Below are 19619 nucleotides of genomic sequence, written 5' to 3' on the forward strand. Positions count from 1 at the left end.
GAACCACAGCCCAAAAAGCGCACTGAGCTGTATTATGAACCTAAGCACTCTCTGTTGTTGTTGTCTGAGGACTTTCTAAGGACTCTCTGTTGAAATAACAGGTGTGAAGCGTATCCAGTCTCATGATGTATAATAATACTCAGCACATTCAGGATACAGTCCAAAGTTATTCATTATACCGAGGACTATAAAACAATAAACTTGCACAAGAAAATACAATCTTCAGGCACCAACATTGAGATGAGACAGATGTTGGTATTATGTGATGAGGATTTTAAAGTAGCTATCACAACAGTGCTCCAACAAGTAATTACAGGCATACTTAGAACACGTGAAAAATATGAATTCACGGCAAAGAAATGAAAGACACCAGGAAGAACTAAACGAAAATTTTAGAAGTGAAAAAAAAATAGAAATAAATTGAACTGGACAGACTCAAGAGAATGGAGATGACAGAGGAAAGATCAGGGATCTTGAAGACAAGTTTAATAGAAATTGTCCTGTTAGAATAGAGGAGACAAAACACAATGGAGAAAAGTGAATACAGCCTCAGAGACCTGTGGGAAAATAACAAAAGGTCTAACTTTCAAATGATTGGCTCCCAGATGGAGAAAAGAAAGGAGTACCTGCCGGGTGTGGTGGCTCATGCCTGTAATCCCAGCACTTTGGGAGGCCGAGGCAGGTGGATCGCTTGAGGTCAGGAGTTTGAGACCAGCCTGGCCAACAGGGTGAAACCCCGACTCTACTAAAATACAAAAATTAGCCGGGCATGGTGGCAGGTGCCTGTAATCCCAGCTACTTAGGAGGCTGAGGCAGGAGAATCGCTTGATCCCGGGAGGCGGAGGTTGCAGTGAGCCGAGATCATGCCACTGCACTCCAACCTGGGTGACAGAGGAAAACTCCATCTCAAAAAAAAAAAAAAAAAAAAAAAAAAGTACAGGACTGAAAACATTTTTGAACAAATAGTGGCAAAAAACGTCACAAACATGGTGAAATACATAAATTCAAGGAGATAAGATAACCACTAAGAGGTCATGTCCAAATGAATCCAAGTCCAGATACACCATGACCAGATTTCCGAAAACTCGAAAAAACCAGAGAGAAATGCTCTATTCCCGAAATGAGGACAATTCCCATGACATCAGAAACCATGGATGCCAGAAAAAAACTTCCATAATTAGGTGTTTATTTAAAACTACTCAAATTCACTAGGATTATAACCAGGCTCTGTTACTTACCCACTGTGGACTTCAAGCAATATTCTGAATCAGAATTTGATTTTCTTTATCTTTAAGAGGGGGACTATAATTACAGCTACCGTAATAGATGTGTGAGAATTGATACAGTACTATACAGAAAATGCCAAAAAGCGTGTCTGGCTAAGACATGTTAGCTAATATACCATCAAGATCCTCAACAACCACAGAATAACAGTAACTTAATACACCGTTATAACTCACTGGAACACGTCCCTGTTTTGTGCATTCCTCATGCACAGAAACTTGGAAAGGTGAGGCTCTTACCAAAGGGGACTCTGCTGTTCTGCAGCCACCTCCTCACACACACGGAGCCTTTGAGAGCAGGGTCCTAGAGGGGAATGACAGAGAAGGTCCCCAGATATAGGGAAGGATCCTGGAAAAGACCTCCCCACGCCAGCTGTGATTATCATCACAGCCGCAGTCTCAGTGACACTGTCTGCAAAGCGGTGTCTGACAAGGTCCCAACAATTAAGGCCCTGTCAATGAACTGAAGTTTTCCCACTGGCCTGCCTGGAGTAACCTGAAAGGCACAGTATCAGCCTCTGCTCAGCACAGGATCAGCCTCTGCTCAGCATGCCTCCTGGGACCAGGCCCTTCACCATTGGGCTCTGTGGGCTCTAAATGGAACCTAAGAGATGATCTGTTCCCAGCATTAACATTTACAAATGAAAAAACTGAAATTTATGGATGATGAGGAAAGTTTCTGCAGCCGTTTGTGGCAAACCTAGCAGTGAAGAGTCTTGCAGTTCCCACCCCTCATGTCTCTCTTGTTTTCATCACTCCCCACAGGGAAGAGAAACACACTAGGGGAAAGCCTCTCTGCTTCCCCATCATGCCTGCTTTCATCCCAAGCCTCTGTGTGTTTTCATTCTCCCCAATTCAGAGAACTTCACTGACATTTAAAATGCTCCTTCAGGCCGGGCGTGGTGGCTCATGCCTGTAATCCTAGCACTTTGGGAGGCCGAGGCAGGTGGATCACTTGACGCCAGTAGTTCGAGACCAGCCTGGCCAACATGGTGAAACCCCGTCTCTACTAAGAATACAAAAATTAGCCAAGCGTGGTGGCACATGCTTGTAATCCCAGCTAGTCAGGAGGTTAAGGCAGGAGAATCGCTTGAACCCGGAAGGTGGAGGCTGCAGTGAGCCGAGATTGAGCCACTGAACTCCAGCCTGGGCAATAGAGCAAGACTCCGTCTCAAAAAAATAAAAAACAATAAAAAATAAAAATAAATAAAATGCTCCTTCAAAGGTCAAAGCACAACAGGCACTCCCATAACTTAGGAACAAAGAAGTAGGCAAAAAGTGTTCATGCTAATGATTAGGGAATATTCAGAGGAAGGATTCTACCCAAATAGAAATGCAACTATGATGTTTTAGTAACAGAGAGAAGTACAAATAAACCAGATAAAAGAACCCATGAACTTAGGAAATGATATAAAGAAAACTTTAAAACCCTAGAAAAATATATGAGGGTGATGGAAAAAAGATTAAGTATTGAAAAGCTGCCAAATGTTACAAATTCAATTTATTGATAGAATTGTATTCAAGGAACTAATATGTTATAAAAACAGATATTCTGAAATTAATTTGGAGTAATAAATAGGAAAGTATAATCAATAAGTGATGTTGGAAAAGTTCATCATGAAAAGATGAAAAGTTCATTCATGAACTTTTGTACATGCAATGCATTTCATGTAGTAATAAAAAAAGATAATTGTTACGAGCATAGAAATAACCTGATAACTAAAAGAAATAGAACACAGAGAAAAGAAAATAATTATATTATAAATAAAAATAAAGTACCTGATAATTTTATGCTATAAATTTGGTGGAAAATTTAGAATAATTTACTGAATGGTGTTGTGGAAACCAGGTAATTATTTGGAGGCTATAAAGTTGTTTGACAATTTTTACATACAAACAAAATAAGTTCTTAACAGCTAGACAATTAATTATGTTATAATAGAAATTTCATGTTTTTTGAGAGGTCTTAGGATTTCTTAAGCAAATCAAAAAAGAAAACAAAGAGGCCAGGCGTGGTGGCTCACGCCTATAATCCCAGCACTTTGGGAGGCTGAGTCCGGCGGATCACTTGAGGCCAGGAGTTAGAGACCAGCCTGACCAACATGGTGAAACCTCATCTCCACTAAATATACAAAAATTAACCAGGCGTGGTGGTGAACATCTGTAATCCCAGCTACTCTGGAGGTTGAGGCAGGAGAATCACTTGAACCTGGGAGGCAGAGTTTGCAGTGAGCTGAGATCATGCCACTGCACTCCAGTCTGGGAAGCAGAGTAAGACTCTCTCAAATTAAAAAAAAAAAAGAAAAATTAAATGGATTAAATTAAAATAATTAGAAATTCTTCATGCAGAGCACAGCATAATTAAAAAGAATAGATAAACTAGAAAAATATTTTAAAACATATGAGAAATACAAGGTTAAATTATTACATGGACTATTTATAAATCAATGGCTAAAGACAGAATGCACAGAAAGAAAAAATGAGGAATATATGAAATTACTTGCAACTTCATGTTGAAATGAGAACATTTTTTAATACTTTATGCCTATCAAATTGGTGAGGTAACATTTTAATTTACAAATCTGCTGGTGTAAAAATATAGCAATATAATTATACTTTTTTCTTTTACTATTGGTGATTCACTTGTTGTGGAATGCAACTTGGCTACAGGCTTCAATATTCTTAAACTGTTTTATACCCACCGATCCCCCAAATTCAAGTATTAAAATGTAATTGCCAATGTGATAGAATTAAGCAGTTGGGCCTTCAGGAGGTGATTAAGTCACGAGGGTGGAGCCCTCATGGATGGGTTTAGGGCCTTTATAAAAAGATTTGAAAGAGTGAGTTTGTCCCGTTCCATCCCGTCCACCATGAGAGGACACAGTGTTACACTCCTCTGGAGGATGCAGCAACAAGGCACCATCTTGGAAGCAGAGAGCAGCCCTCAGCAGACATCAATCCTGCTGGTACCCTGATCTTGGACGTCCCAGCCTTTAGAACCATGAGAAATCAATTTCTATTGTTTATAAATTGCCCGGTCTGTGGTATTTTGTTTTGGCAGTAGAAATGGACTAAGACAATCTCCCAAATTGTTTTTTAATATTCCAAGAAATAATCAGAAGCATAAATAATGACTTAAAATAACTTGATAATTCTATTTTGATGAAAATAATAGACAACACACAAAATAGGGACATGGTGTAATGAGCTATAATAGTATATTATGTTGCTATTATTTTTTGTTATTGTTGATGATAACAATGATATATTAGTTTGCAAATTTTGTTCAGTACCAGGAATTGTTTTCAGCATTTTATACATAATAGGATATCAATTCTCATACACCCAATGAAGTAGATATAATCCCCTTTAAGGGTGAAGGAAATGAAACTCAGGGTGCTTAAGACTATTCCTGAAAATCACATGGAATGTAAAATGATAGAGGCTGGATACAATCACAATCATTTTGACTATTTTTTTAATAGTTTTTGTATAAAATTTTTCAAACACCACAAATGCAGAAAAAATAAGAGGGTATGAACCTCCACTAAACACTAAGAGCACGCACAACAAAAGAACTATGTGCAAACAAAAAGCACAAAACTATGTGCATCAAGGGACACACTCAACAGAGTGAAAAGGGAACTTATGGAATTGGAGAAAAGTCTTGCAAATCATAAATCTGATAAGGGATTAATATCCAGAATAGATCAAGAACTCCTGTAACTCATCAACAACCAAAAAACTCAATTAAAAAATGAGTAAAACTATTTCTCCAAAGAAGATAAACAAAAGGCCAATGAGCACATGCAAAGGTACTCAACGTCATCCATAATTAGGAAAATGCAATTCAAACCCACAATGAGATAGCACTTCACAACCATTAGGATGACTACTACGAAAAAAACAGATAATGACAAGTGTCAATGAGGATGTGGAGAAATTAGAACCATTGGGCATTGCTGCTGGGAGACACTAAAATGAGACAGCCATTGTGGAAAACAGTTTGGTGGTTCCTTAAAAAGTTAAACATAGACTTGTCATATCTATCAAACATAGAATTATTCTATGATATTATAATATAGAATTATCAGCACCTCCACTTCTAGGTATATATACAATGAACTGAAAGCAGGTACTAAAGCAGATACTTACATGCCAATGTTCATTGCAGCATTACTCACAATAGCTAAAAGATGGAAACCACCCAAGTGTCCACAAACAAATGAATGGATAAAGAAGATGTGGCATCACATAGGATGGAATATTATTCAACAATGAGAAGGGAAAGAGTTCTGACATTTGCCACAATATTGGTGAAACTGAAAGCATTATATGCTACATGAAATAAGCCCAACACGAAAAGACAAATACTGCATGATACCATTCTGTGAAGGAGCTAGAATTAGTAAATTCATGAGTAAAAGGAGATAGAGGTTACTAGGGGCTGAGGAAGGAGGAACTGGCAGTTGTTTAATGGATACAGAATTTCAGCTTGGATCAGGACAGTGATGATGGTAGCACAGCATTGTTACTGTAATTAATGTCACCGAATTGCACAATTAAAAATGGTAAAAATGACAAATTTTATGTTATGTATATTTTAGCACAGTATAAAAAGGAAAAATAAAATAATGAAAGTGTCCACCATGAAGGGCTGCTATGAGGACTAAATGAGCTGTATACATAAAAGGCCTGGCCCAGAATGAGCACTCAGAGATGTTTTCTGTGCGAATAAAATGTTAGACAGGTTCCCCAAGCTTCATCTGCGTAAAGTTTTAACATGATCTCTGGATGCTTGTCAGATAATTCTCTAGATTAATTACTTGAAAAGCATTACACACACACACACACACACACACACACAGTTTTGTGATCTGCTTTTTTCAACAAAACAAAATACTGGAACAAAATTTCATGTTACAATTCTCCATCTAGATCATAATTGTAAATAGCTAATTGTGTTGATAATCAGAGTGATATTTAACCAATCCCCTATTCTGAAACATTGAGGTGGTTTTCCACTTGTCATTGTTTGAAAAAAATCATGCCAAATGTGTGTATTTACAATATTATTCCCTTGCCAGATTTTCTAGAATACATATCTAGAAATGGAATTACTGATTCAAAGAATATACATATTTTTAAGATTTTGATTTCTGTTACCACTGGAACTTTGCTAAAATAATTTTACTGAGAAAGTGAGGTGGTACATTTTTGTATAAGGGTCATGCTGTTTAGTTTTTAAAAATTGCAGTAAAATACACCGAAGAATGCAGTTCAGTGGTATTAGACATTTATATTGCTCTGTTACCATTACCACTGTCCATCCTCACAACTCTTTTCATCTTGCAAAGCTGAGACTTTGTATCTATTAAAAATAACTCCCAAATGAGTTCAAAACTTATGTCCACACAAAGACCTAAACACAAATGCTTATAGCAGCTTTATTCATTAAGTGCTAAAGCTCAGGAGCAACTAAGATGTCCTTCAGTAGATGAATGAATAAATAAACTATGGTACATACAGACAATGGAATATTCAGCACTAAAAAGAAATGAGGCTGAGGCAGGAGGATAGCTTGAGGCCAGAAGTTAGAGACTAGTCTGGCAACAGAGCCAGACCTCGTCTCTACAAAAAAATAAATAATTAAAAAAAAAAGAGTTGGGTGTAGTGGTGCATACCTATAGTCCCAGCTACTTAGGCGGCTGAGGTGAGAGAATTGCTCGAGGCCAGGAGTTTGAGGTTACAGTGAGTTATGATGGTAGAACCGCACTCCAGCCTGGGTGACAGAGTGAGACCCTCTCTCCATGAAGAGACATGGAGAAACTTTTTTTTATTTTGGTATTTTTTGTAGAGACAGAGTTTTGCCATGTTGCCCAGGCTGGCCTCAACCTCCTGGGCTCAAGCCATATGCCCTCCTCAGCCTCCCAAAGTGCTGGGATGACAGCATTGAGTCACTGTGCCTGGCTGCGAAACAGGAAGCTGGGATGCATATCACTAAGTGAAAAAAAACCAATCTGAAAGGTGACATACTGCATGATTCCAATTACACATTATAGAAGAGGCAAAGCTATGTAAACAGTAAAAAGATCAGTGATTGCCAGGAGTTAGGGAGAGTGAGGGATGAACAGGTGGAGAACTAAGGGTTTTGGGGGTCAATAAACAATTCTGTATGATACTGTTACGGTGGATGCATGTCATTATTATATTTGTCCAGATTTACAGAATATGCAATGTCAAGTGTGAACACTAATGTAAACTATGGACTCTGGGTCATAATGATGTGTTAGTGTAGGGGCATTGATGGGAACCACTGTAACACTTTAATATAGGAGGTTGACAGTCGGGGAGGCTGCGCATGTGGGGAAGGAGTAGAGGATACATAGGACCTCTCAGTACTTTGGGCTCATTTTTGCTTTGAACATATAATTGCTTTAGGAAATGAAGTCTGTTAATAGGTGTTTTTAAAAAAGATAATGAATAGATATGAACACGAAGATGACAAAGAAATTCAAGTGATTTGATAGATGTTTTAAAGCAGTCATGATAAAAATGCCTGCAATGGCCGGGTGTGGTGGCTCAGGCCTGTAAACCCAGCACTTTAGGAGGCCTGGGGGGGTGGATCAGCTGAGGTCAGGAGTTCGAGACCAGCCTGGCCAACATGGCGAAACCCTGTCTCTACTAAAAGTATAAAAATTAGCTGGGCATAGTGGCATGCGCCTGTAGTCTCAGCTACTCGGGAGGCTGAGGGAGGAGAATCTCTTGAACTCAGGAGGCGGAGGTTGCAGTGAGCTGAGATCGTGCCACTGCACTCCAGCCTGGGTGACAGAATGAGACTCCATCTCAAAAAAAAAAAAAAATGCCTCCAACAAGCAATAAACTTGCTTGCAAAGAAAGAGAAGATACAAAGAAGAGATTGAGAACGGAAAAATAATAATATAAATAACAATATAAACCTCAGCATGTGGGCTCAACAGCAGAATGGAAGGGATAGAGAAAATAAATCAGTGAACTTCAAGATAGAACAATAGAAATTACCCCAACTGAAGACCAGAGAGAAAGTGGACTGGAAATAAAAAATGAACAGAGTGTCAGGAACCTGTAGGACTAACAAAGGATCTAACATTTAAGACACTGTTGTCCCAGAAGGAGAATAGAAGGAGGACACGGCAAAATAAGTACTTGAAGAAATAATAACCAAAAATCTCCCAAATTTGATTTGGCAAGAGACATAAACCCACAAATTCAGTGAGCTAAGTGAATTCCAACAGGATAAATCCCCCAAATCCATGTCAAGACACATCCATAATTCAACTTCTAGAAACTAAAAACAAAGTCTGTAAACTCAGTCAGAAAGAAACGACACTTTATCTACAAAGGGAAAACAATTTGCTCGGCAACATGATTTTCACTAGAAACTATGGAGGTCAAACGGGTGTGCAAAATATGTTTTAAGTCCTGAAAGAAAATACCTGTCAACCCAGAACCCTATACATGGGAAAAATATCCCAGGGTGAAGGAAAATTAGGAGAATTTGTCACCTGCAGAAATCACTTAATGAGATAGCTAAAGGAAATTCTCTAAACAAAAATAAAATGGTAAAAGCAGGAAGTTTGAACATCAAGAAGGAAGAAAGAACAAGGTGAGCAAACTGTAGGTAATCATTGTAGGCTTCTCTTGAGTTTTCTAAATTATGTTGACAGTTTAAGCAAAAAGTAGAAAACTGGTAGATATGGTTCTAAAAGTAGATAGAGAAAATATTTAAGACAATTATATCATCTTAAATGAAGGTGGGGCAAAGGAATATGGAGAGGGCAAAGAAACACAAGGGGACATAAGGCTTTTATACTTCACTTGAAGTGGTAAAATGTCAACCCTGGTAGATTGTGATGTTATGTTTATAACGTAATATCTAAAACAGCCACTAAACTAGATATTCAAACAGATACCTAAAAAACACAACAGATAAATGAAAATGAAATTCTAAACAAAAGTTTGAGTAATCCATAGGAAGGAAGAAAATGTAAAATAGAGAAACCAGAGAAAGAACGAACAAAACCCAAAATAAAATGTCTGACATGAACCACAATACATCAATTATTACACTAAATGTAAATAGTCTAAATGCATTGATCGAAAGATGGAGATTGCCCCGTAATCCCAGCACTTTGGGAGGCTGAGACAAGCGGATCACTTAAGGTCAAAAGTTCAAGACCAGCCTGGCCAACATGGTGAAACCCTGTCTCTACCAAAAATATAAAAATTACCCAGGCATGGTGGCCTATGCCTGTAGTCCCAGCTACTCGGGAGGCTGAGGCACGAGAATTGCTTGAACCTGGAAGGCAGGGGTTGCAGTGATCTGAGATGGCATCACTGCACTCCAGCCTGGGCAACAGAGTGAGACCCTGTCTAAAAAAAAAAAAAAAAAAAGATGGAGATTGGCAGAGTGGATTGAGAGACATGACACAACTGTATGAAGTCTATAAGAAAATCATCTCAAATATAACAATATTAGCAGGTTAAAATGAAAAATTAAAGGATGGTAGATACATGTTTTGCAAATATTATTCAAAAGAAAGTAGAAATGGCTTCTTTAGTATCACATAAGTAGATTTTAGAGCACAGAAAAGAAAGTTAGCAGATAGAGAGGGACGGTATCTAACCACATAAAGATCAGTTCACCAGGGAGACATAGCAATACTAAAGGTGATGCCAGCCAAACAACAGAGCTGAAAAATATATGAATCAAAAACTGACAAAATAGACAAGTCCACAATTATAGTTGGAGACTTCAATACCTCTCCCTCAATGATTGATAGAACAACTAGCAGAAAATCAGTAAAGATATAGAACAACTCAAGAAACAACCAACAAAGTCAAATCAACATTTATGGTCCACTCCACTTAGCAACATCAGAATACACATTCTTTTCAAATGACCACAAAATATATATCCCAAGATAGGTCATATCCTGGGTTATCAAACAAGCCTCAACAAATTTTAAATAAGTGAAATCATAGAGTGTGTTTTGTAATGACAATGGAATCAAATGACAAATCAATAACAGAAGGATAACAGGAAGATATTAAAATGACTAGAAACAAAACAACACACTTCTAAGTAATCCATGGGTCAAGAGGAAGTCTCAAAGAAAATTTAAAAAATACAGTGAACTGGGGGACCAGGCGGCGGCTCGCGGAGGCGCTTCTCCGAGCGTGACGCGCGGACTCTGCTCCCGCAGCCCGCTCACCCGCCGGGCTAGCCGCCGCCTCCCTCGCTCCCTGAGCCCGCCAAGCGAAGGCCAGCGGCCGGAGCGACGCGGCGCGGAGAGGGCGGGCGGGCTGTGGGAGCGCCGGTCTCCATATGGCGGCGGCTCTGTCGCGCCTGGCTGTCCGGCTCTAGCGCTCAGCCGCCGCCCACTCCTGTGGGGTCTTACGCAAGGGGCTGACTCGCAAGCTGCTGTCTTCTTCAATCTGGCCTGGTGGCTGCGCATCAACTTCCCCTACCTCTACCTCGTGGCTTCCATGATGCTCAACGTCCGCCTACAGGTTTATATTGAGATCCATTGAAGGCCCTCCCGGACTGACAAAGGCGTGATCTCAGGCCCACGGCATCCAAGAACACGAAGCATGAGGGACAGAAGAGGGCCCCTCGGCACCTGCCTGGCACAAGTGCAGTGGGCCGGAGGAGGTGACTCGGACAAACTGTCTTACAGCCTTAAGAAAAGAATGCCGATGGAGGGCCCTTGGCCTGCAGATGCACCCTCCTGGATGAATAAGGCTGCGGTTGATGGAAATTCAGAGTGAGGCATTATCACTGGAAATGAGAAAGGATCCGAGCAGGGCTGGCCTCTCGCTTCCCAGTGGCGGCCCAGTTCTTGCATATGTGAAAGAATCAGTAAGAAGAAATCCAGCCTCAGCAGCCACTCCGAGCGCAGCCGTGGGTTTGTTCCCTGCTCCAACAGAGTATTTTGCTCCGGTGTCCTGCAGTGGTGTTGAAGCTCTGGGGCGGGACTGGCTGGGAGGAGGGCCCAGGGCCACCCAGGGCCACAGAGGATAGTGCCCCAAAGGAGAGCCTCGGGTGTCACGACTGCCATGCCATCAAAAACTAACGGAAATGGGAAGTTTTCAGGATGACCCACCAAGTGCTTTTCCCAAGGGTCTGGGCTCTGAGTTGGAACCCTCTTGCCTGCATTCCATCCTGTCTGCAACACTGCACGCGTGTCCCGAAGTGCTCCTGAATGATGAGACAAAACGCGTTTTCCTTGACCGTTTAAACCCCATGTTTTCAAAGCAAACAATAGAATTCAAGAAAATGCTTAAAAGCACCTCAGATGGTCTGCAGATAACACTGGGGTTACTGGCTCTGCAACATTTTGGATTAGCAAATTCATTATGCCGTAGTTAAGGTACAAGCAGAACAATACAAGTAGATTAATTTTAAGAGTTGTCTTAGAATGATTAAGGTGTGGTTTGTACGACCTGGCAGACTTAGTTGAGTTTAAATTCAAAGCTGGTTGATGCGGAAGGAAATTTTTTAGCATGTGTTAAATTGTGCTTTAAAAGACATATAAAGAATTGGGAACCATTTCAGGAGACGATCATAGCCTGTATAAATATCAGATTAGAACATACGGTTTTACCATGAAGTTCTGTCTTCAACACCCAGCACTGTCTAAAGGGCTACTGTCCCAAATCCTGTGTGTCCCTTCAGCTTGTCTGATCACCCAATGGAAGTGGATACTTGTAAAGTCTACACCGCTGTACTTGGCGTTAAATCTTGCTGAATTTGTGGTAAGCTATTATGATTTCTACGTTTTGTAGAATGATTTTGGTCTGCAGCAAAATTCTATTTCACTTCTTACACCCCTTTCCTTCCACTTGAAATGCAATTTAGACAGAGGCCCTGTGGTGAAAGTTGCAATATTAAGCTTACCTTTAGAAGATCCCTTCTCAAACTTGGAACCCTAGCAGTGTTACCTTAAAAATGAGCTCGAGAAAAAAGTAGCTCAGTTACAGAGAAGCAAATCAAGTTATTTCCCACATAAAAAGTTTCCCAGATCCTAGGAATTGTAGTATTTTGTACCCTAAAAATTTTCCAGGTGACTCCTTTTGTTGTCTGTTGATAACTTTAATAAAGGTCATTTAAGGGCATAAGGTTTTAAAGACTCCCAAAGTGAGACTTAACCATTTTCGGGATTAGCGATTGCATATATCAGTTTATGTTGTGTGCTGAATTACTATGCCATGTGCTATTTTAGTGTTTGGGGAAAATGAAAAATAAAATTTGTTGTTTAGCTTAATAAATATGTCTTATTAAAAAATACAATGAACTGAATGGCAATGAAAATGCAACACATCAATATTTGTGGGCATGTATAAAGCAGGGTGAGAGGGAAATTCATAGAACTAAATGCATAAATTAGATGATAAGAAAATTATCAAGCCAATAATTTAAGCTTCCACTTGAAGTATGTAGAAAATAAGAGAGAAAAAAAAAACACTCAGAATAAGAAGGAAGGAAATAATGACTATAATATCAGAAATCAATAAAATTTAAAACAGAAAAACAATAAAGAAAACCAATGAAACAAAGAGCTGGTTCTTTAAAAAGATCTATAAAATTCACAAACATCTAGCAAGAGTGGCAAAGCAAAAAGGAGAGAATTATAGATGATAAATATTAGGCATGAAACAGAAGGTATCACTAAAGACCTTGTAGATGTTGAAAGGATAATAAATGAATACTACAAACAACTCTAAACACGTACATTTGGCAACTTAAATGAAAGAGACCACTTTCTTGAAAAGCATAAACTACGACAACTTATCAATATAAAACAAACAATGCAAATAGCCCAACATAAGATCTCCAGGCTCAGATGGTTTCACTGGAAAATTCTGCCCAAAGTTTAAAGAATAATAGATACCAATTCTATATATCCTCTTGAGAAAAAAGAAATACAAGGGAATACTTCTCAAGTGATTTTATTTACTTATTTATCTTATTTATTTATTTTTACCATTATCAGAATAATCACATTTATTTACTTCCTGTCTTATTCCACCATTTGTATGTAAATTCCATGGGTAAGGGCCTGCTCTTACATCCCACACCTCTAGGTCTACAGAGCCTAGAGACACAAGGTGTGAGGAAAGCACTCCATGACCCTCCCTGGCCAGGCCACATGAGTTCTGGATCTGAATTTAGAGCCACAGACTTTAAGCACTAAAATAAACCTGAGGTTTTCCAGAGGCATTTAACTTTCTCCTTTTATAGACAAGAATGCGCCTAAGAATGGAGAGTGGCTTCCTGCAGTAACCCAGCCACTCAATAGAGACTAAGCCCACAATGACCTGAGTCAAAAAGTCTGCAACCTTTTCCCCCCAAATCCCACCTTCTCCTTCTCTCAACTCATTTTTGAAAGCTAGTATTACCTTGATACCAAAAACAACGACAGTTGAAACAGAAAAAACAAAACAGGAACTACAGACCAATATCCCTCATAAATATAGACACAGAATTAAGCAATATGTAAAAAGAACTATATGCTATGAGCAAGTAGGGTTTATTCCTGGAAAGCAAGGCTTGTTCCATATGTGAAAATCAATGTAATCTACCATATTAACAAGACGAAGAAGAGAATCACATAATTGTATCAATTGATGCAGAAAAATCATTTGACAAAATGCATGATAAAAACTCTGAGAAATGCCAGGTGTGGTGGCTCACACCTGTAATCCTAGCACTTTGGGCGGTGAGGCGGGTAGGTCACATGAGGCCAGGAGTTTGAGACCTGCCTGGCCAACATGGCGATACCCTATCTCTACTAAAAATACAAAAAAATTAGCCAGTTGTGGTGATGCATGCCAGCTACTTGGGAGGCTGAGGCATGAGAATCACTTGCACTTGGGAGGTGGAGGTTGTATTGAGCTGAGATTGAGCCACTGCACTCCAGCCTGGGTGACAGAGTGAGACTCTTTCTGAAAAAACAAAACAAAACAAAACAAAAAAACTCTGAGAAAAATAAGAATAGAGAGGAACTTCTTCAATTTGATAAAGAGCTTTTACAAAAACTCCAACACTTAACATTATACTTAATGGTCAAAGAAAGAATGCTTTTCTCCTAAGAAAGGGAATAAGGCAAAGATATATGCTCTTACTACGCTAATTCAATATAGCACTGGAAGTTTTAGCCAGTTCAGTAAAGCATTTTAAAAAAGGCATATTGATTGGAAAGGAAGAAATAAAACTGTTCACTTTTGCAGATAACATGACGGCTATGTAGAAAATCCAAAGAAATCTATTTTAAAACACCAAAATCAACAACTCCTAGAACTAGTAAGTTAATTCAGCAAGGCTGCAGGATACAACATAAATATACAAAAAAATCAAGTGTACTTTGAGTGATGAATGCTTGGATATAAAAATTAAAAATACAATAAGTACCATTTATAATTGCTCAGAAAAGGAAATACTCATTTCAAATTCTAACAAAACATTCATAAGACTTGAATGCTAAACATTAGAAATTCTGATGAAAGAAATCAAAGATCTAAACAAATGACGAGACACATCATGTTCTTCAATTTGGAGACTCAAAATAGCAAAGACATTAATTCTCCCCAAACTCATACATACAATTCCTATAAAAATTTCAGCAATTTTTTTGTAGATGAATACAAGATTATTTTAAAATTGTCATGGAGATGCAAAGGAACTAAAATAGCTAAAACATTTTTGAAAAAGAATTACCAAGTTGGAAGAATCAATCTATCCCCATTACAAGACTTATTGTGTAGCTATTGTAATCAACAGCACATGGTATTGGTAGAGTGAAAGATACACAGACAAATTAAACAGAATGGAAAACTCAGACCCACATAAATATAACTGACAGGTTGTTGACAAAAGCATAAAAGTAATTCAGTGTGGGGAAAGGAAGTTTTTTCAACAAATATTGCTGGAGCATTTGCATATCCATAAGCAAAGTTGAATGGTGACATGAACCTAACACTCCATACATGAATTAATTCAAAATAGACCATGGACTTAAATGTAAAACTACAAATCTTTTAGAAAAGTACATTAAAACCCTTCGGGACCTAGGGCCAGGCAAAGAATATTTTAAACTTTACAACAAAAGCATCATCAATAAAAGCAAAAATTGATAAACCGGATGCTATCAAAATTAAAGAAAAAAATTTTGTTCTGTGAATGATCTTGCTAAGAGTATGAAAAAACAAACTACTGACTAGGACAAAATGTTTTGAAAGCATATAGTAGACAAAGGATTAGTATCTAAATTACATAAAGAACTCTCAAAACTCAATAGTAAAATAAACTAACAGAAAATGGGCAAATGATATGAACACGCATTTCACCAAAAAGCACAGACAGATGTCAAATAAGCACAAGGAAGGACATTTAACATCATTTGCTATTATGAAAATAAAAATTAAAATTATGATGAGCTATTACTATACAAATATGACAATGGTTAAATAAAAAATAGTGACAACTCCAAATGCTAGTGAGGATGAAGGGAAACTCTTTCCCTTATTTACTATTAATGGGAATGTAAAATGGTACAGCCACTCTGGAAAAAAGTTTGGCAATTAAAAAAAAAATGAAACTGGCAGTTCCACACAACTCAGCAACTGCATCCTTGGGCATTTGTCCCAGAGAAATGAAGACTTGTGTTCACACAAAAACCTGCACATAAATGTTTAGAGCAAGTTTATCTGTAGTGGCCCCAACTGGAAACAACCTACATGTCCTTTAGTTCGTGAATGATTAAACAGTCTGTGGTACATCCATAGCACAGAATAATATTCAGCAATAAAAAGGAATACACTATTGATATGCACAACATCCTGGATGAATCTTCAGAGAATTACAGAGTGAAAAAAGCCAATGCCAAAAGGCTACACAATGCATAATTCTGTTGATATAATATTCTTGACATGACAAAACTATAGAAATGGAGAACAGATTCAGTGGTTGTCAGAGATGAAGGAGGGCCTGGGGGCAGGAGGGAAGTGGGTGTAGCTAGAAAAGGAAAACTTGAGGGGGCTTTTACAGTGAAGGCAATGCATCTTGACTACATCAATGCTAATATCCTGGTTGTGATATTGCAATACAGCTTTGCAAGATATTATTATTGGGAGAAACTGAGTAACTGGAATGCAGATCTGTGTAAATAATATTCTTAAAATTGTTTGTGAATCTACAATTATCTTAAAATTAAAATTTTAATTAACAATACATATGTTCTACCTCTATCCACTGAATATTCTAGGAAACAAAAATCTAGTAGCAACAAGCACTCCTGTTGTCTACATTGTGGACTCTAAATGTTATTTCCATCTAAGAGGAACTAGAGATCCTTAGAGAATGGCTAGGTCTCTATCTGGGGCAGGAAATGTACCAGATGAGCCTGGAGCATCTTATTATAAACAGACGCCAAGAAGCCATCAAGGACTACTGGGCACATGTCTAAAGGGTCCAGACACCAACGTGAAGAGGCTCTCACTGGCCAGATATAGGATAATTTGAGCTGTAAAAATGATAATAACTGCAATGTTTCGAAACACATCAAATATTTGAAAAACTCAAGACTTTATAATGATATTAAGAAAGCTCATTCGGCTGGATGTGGTGGCTCACACCTGTAATCCCAGCACTTTGGGAGGTCAAGGCTGGAGGATTGCTTGAGACCAGGAGTTTGAGACCAGACTGGGCAACATGGTGAGACTTTGACTCTACAAAAAATAAAAAAGTCAGCTGGGCATAGTGGCACATGCCTGTAATACCAGCTACTTGGCTGAGGTGGGAGGATAATTTGAGCCCAAAACTTCAAGGCTGCAGTGAGCAATAATTGCGCCACTGCACTCCAGCCTGGGCAACAGAGCCAGACCCTGTCTCTAAAAAAATAAGAACCCCATTTGTTTCCTTTGGAGGATGCTAGGGAACCAACTGATTGCTATGACAATTGGTAAATGAAGGGAAAGAATCTTGATTCTTGATCCTCCATTTCCTGCACAAACAATACTGAAGATTCAGGCAACGAGGGGAAGCTGCTGCACATACAGTCACCTCTGCCCTAACTTCCATGCTTTGGCTGTTCAGTCTATTCTCAGTGCTTCAGGAGATGCTTCTGTTAAACAAAAGTCAGATCATGTGACTCCTCCACTCAAACCCGCCAATGGCATCCTGGTTCACTCATAACACGGACCCAAGCCCTTCCCTGAGCTAAAGGGTCAACACCATCTGTCCCCACTGCCTCCTAACACGGGCCCCTCCCTCACTCTCATCAGCCATCCTGGCCTCTTGCTCTTTCTCACACTCAGCACGTGCGGGCCCCAGGGCCTGTGCACTTGCAGAGCCCTTCCCAGATTCCCCTGTGGTTATGCCTTCCTCACTTACCCAGCGGTTGGCTCAAGGGTATCCTTATTGAAGAGGATTCCTGTTTTGTGTATCCACTTGTGGTCCCAAACCTCACATGGTTCCATCCGATTCTACAGGCCATGTGCTTCTCCACTAAGCTGGACTGTGTCAGGGAGTAAGTGGAGGGCAAAAAGTCAAGGGGCTAAGTGGAGGGCAAAAAGAAGAAAAAGACATAGTCCCTGCCCTCCACGATCTTCAATGTATAGCAGAAAGCCAGGAACACACACACACACAGCCTGCTCAAAGTGAGTCTGCTCTGGAACATGTGGGAAGCTGGCCTAGCTCTGCACAAGAAGGGAACCCTGTATAAACTGACTTAGCGGAGAAGGTCATCCGAGAGGAAATGAGCCCTGTGCACTGAGCTCTGAAGAGCAGGAGGGCTGAGGTGGTGCAGGGGATGGTGGTGTTTGTGGGACTAAAAGTAAGATTATCTGGAATTATCTGGGTGGGTCCAGTCTAATCCCGGAAGCCCTTAAAAGCAAAGAACTTAGCCCGGAAGCAGAAGACAGTTGCATGCATGTACTACAGTTTGGTTATGCACTTCCCAGTAGATGGACATTTGGGTTGCTTCTAGTTTGGGGCTGCTGTAAACACTTTTGTGCAAGGCTTTTTGTGGACATGTGTTTGCATTTCTGTAGATGCTGTGGTTAAATGGAAGGGGTATGTATAAATGTTTTAAGAAACTTGCAAACAGTTTTCCAAAATGGTTGTATCATTTTACACCATACGGTAGTGTATGAGAGTTGCTATTGCATTAGTAGTGATTAGCCTTTTTCATTTTAGCAATTCTGGTAGGTCTGTACTCGTGTCAGGGAGCGATTTTGATCTGCACTTCCTTGATGATTAATGATGCTGGGCATCTTTTAATGTGCTGATCTGCCATATATCTTATTTCGTAAATTGTCAGTTCAAAGTTTTATACATTTTAAAATTTGGAGGTTAGTCTTTTTATTATTGAATTGTAGCAACTTTTAGAAAATATATTCTTAACATAAGTCCCTTGACATATACATATGAATATTTTCTCTCAGTCTGAGATTTGCCTGTTTCTTAAGAATGTCTTTTGATGGTCAGATTTAAATTTTAATGAACTCAAATTTTTCAAAACAATGTGGCCAATGCTTTCTGTCAATTCCTTAACAAATTTATGTCCACTCCCAAAGTCATAAAGATATTCTCCTAGTTTTTCTTCTAAAAGCTTTCTAGTTTTACTTTATTTATGAGTAGGCCTGTGATCCCTTTTGGAATAATTTTTATACAGGGTATGAAGTAAGGGTTGAGGTTTGTTTCCCCCTCATATGGATATCTACTTGTTTCCACATCATTTTTTGAAAAAAATTGTTTTTTTTCACATTGAATTGCTTTTGGGTTTTTTTTTTAATATAATTTTTAAAATTTATATTTATTTTTTGAGACGGAGTTTTCACTCTTGTTGCCCAGGCTGGAGTGCAATGGCACGATCTCGGCTCACCACAACCTCCACCTCCCGGGTTCAAGCGATTCTCCTGCCTCAGCCTCCCGAGTAGCTGGGACTACAGGCATGTGCCACCACACCTGGCTAACTTTTTGTATTTTTAGTAGAGACGGGGTTTCACCATGTTGGTCAGGTTGGTCTTGAACTCCCAACCAGGCGATCCGCCCGTCTCGGCCTCCCAAAGTGCTGGGATTACAGGCGTGAGCCACTGCACCCGGCCTGCTTTTGGGTTTTTGTTAACAAATCATTTGACCATATATACGTGGGTTTATTCCTGGAATCTTTTTTATTGATTTATTGTGTTGTTTTCACCAGTACATTATAATCTTGAAGATAGTGAGTTTATTCTAAATCTTGAAGTCAGGTAGTTTAAGTCCTCTAAATTTCTTCATTTTCAAAATTCTTTGGG

General features: G+C 39.1%; 1 protein-coding gene, 1 long non-coding RNA gene and 1 pseudogene across 2 annotated transcripts in view; 2 read left to right on the forward strand and 1 right to left on the reverse strand.

Annotated features, from left to right (window-relative positions):
- The window catches only part of LOC129047945 (uncharacterized), a 49946-nt gene that overhangs the window by 17898 nt on the left and 12429 nt on the right, over nt 1-19619 (reverse strand). The gene's annotated exons all lie outside the window — the stretch shown is intronic.
- On the forward strand, nt 10651-12076 carry LOC129047942 (small integral membrane protein 10-like protein 2A; annotated as a pseudogene).
- Nucleotides 10671-12076, forward strand: LOC100447334 (putative protein FAM220BP). The gene is given in 2 exon segments (XM_063714124.1): nt 10671-11083; nt 11085-12076. Coding segments are annotated over 2 exon segments (777 nt in total). The 5' UTR covers nt 10671-10916; the 3' UTR covers nt 11695-12076.

The sequence above is a fragment of the Pongo abelii genome, chromosome 13, assembly GCF_028885655.2.
Source record: "Pongo abelii isolate AG06213 chromosome 13, NHGRI_mPonAbe1-v2.0_pri, whole genome shotgun sequence".
NCBI classification, from domain to species: Eukaryota; Metazoa; Chordata; class Mammalia; order Primates; family Hominidae; genus Pongo; species Pongo abelii.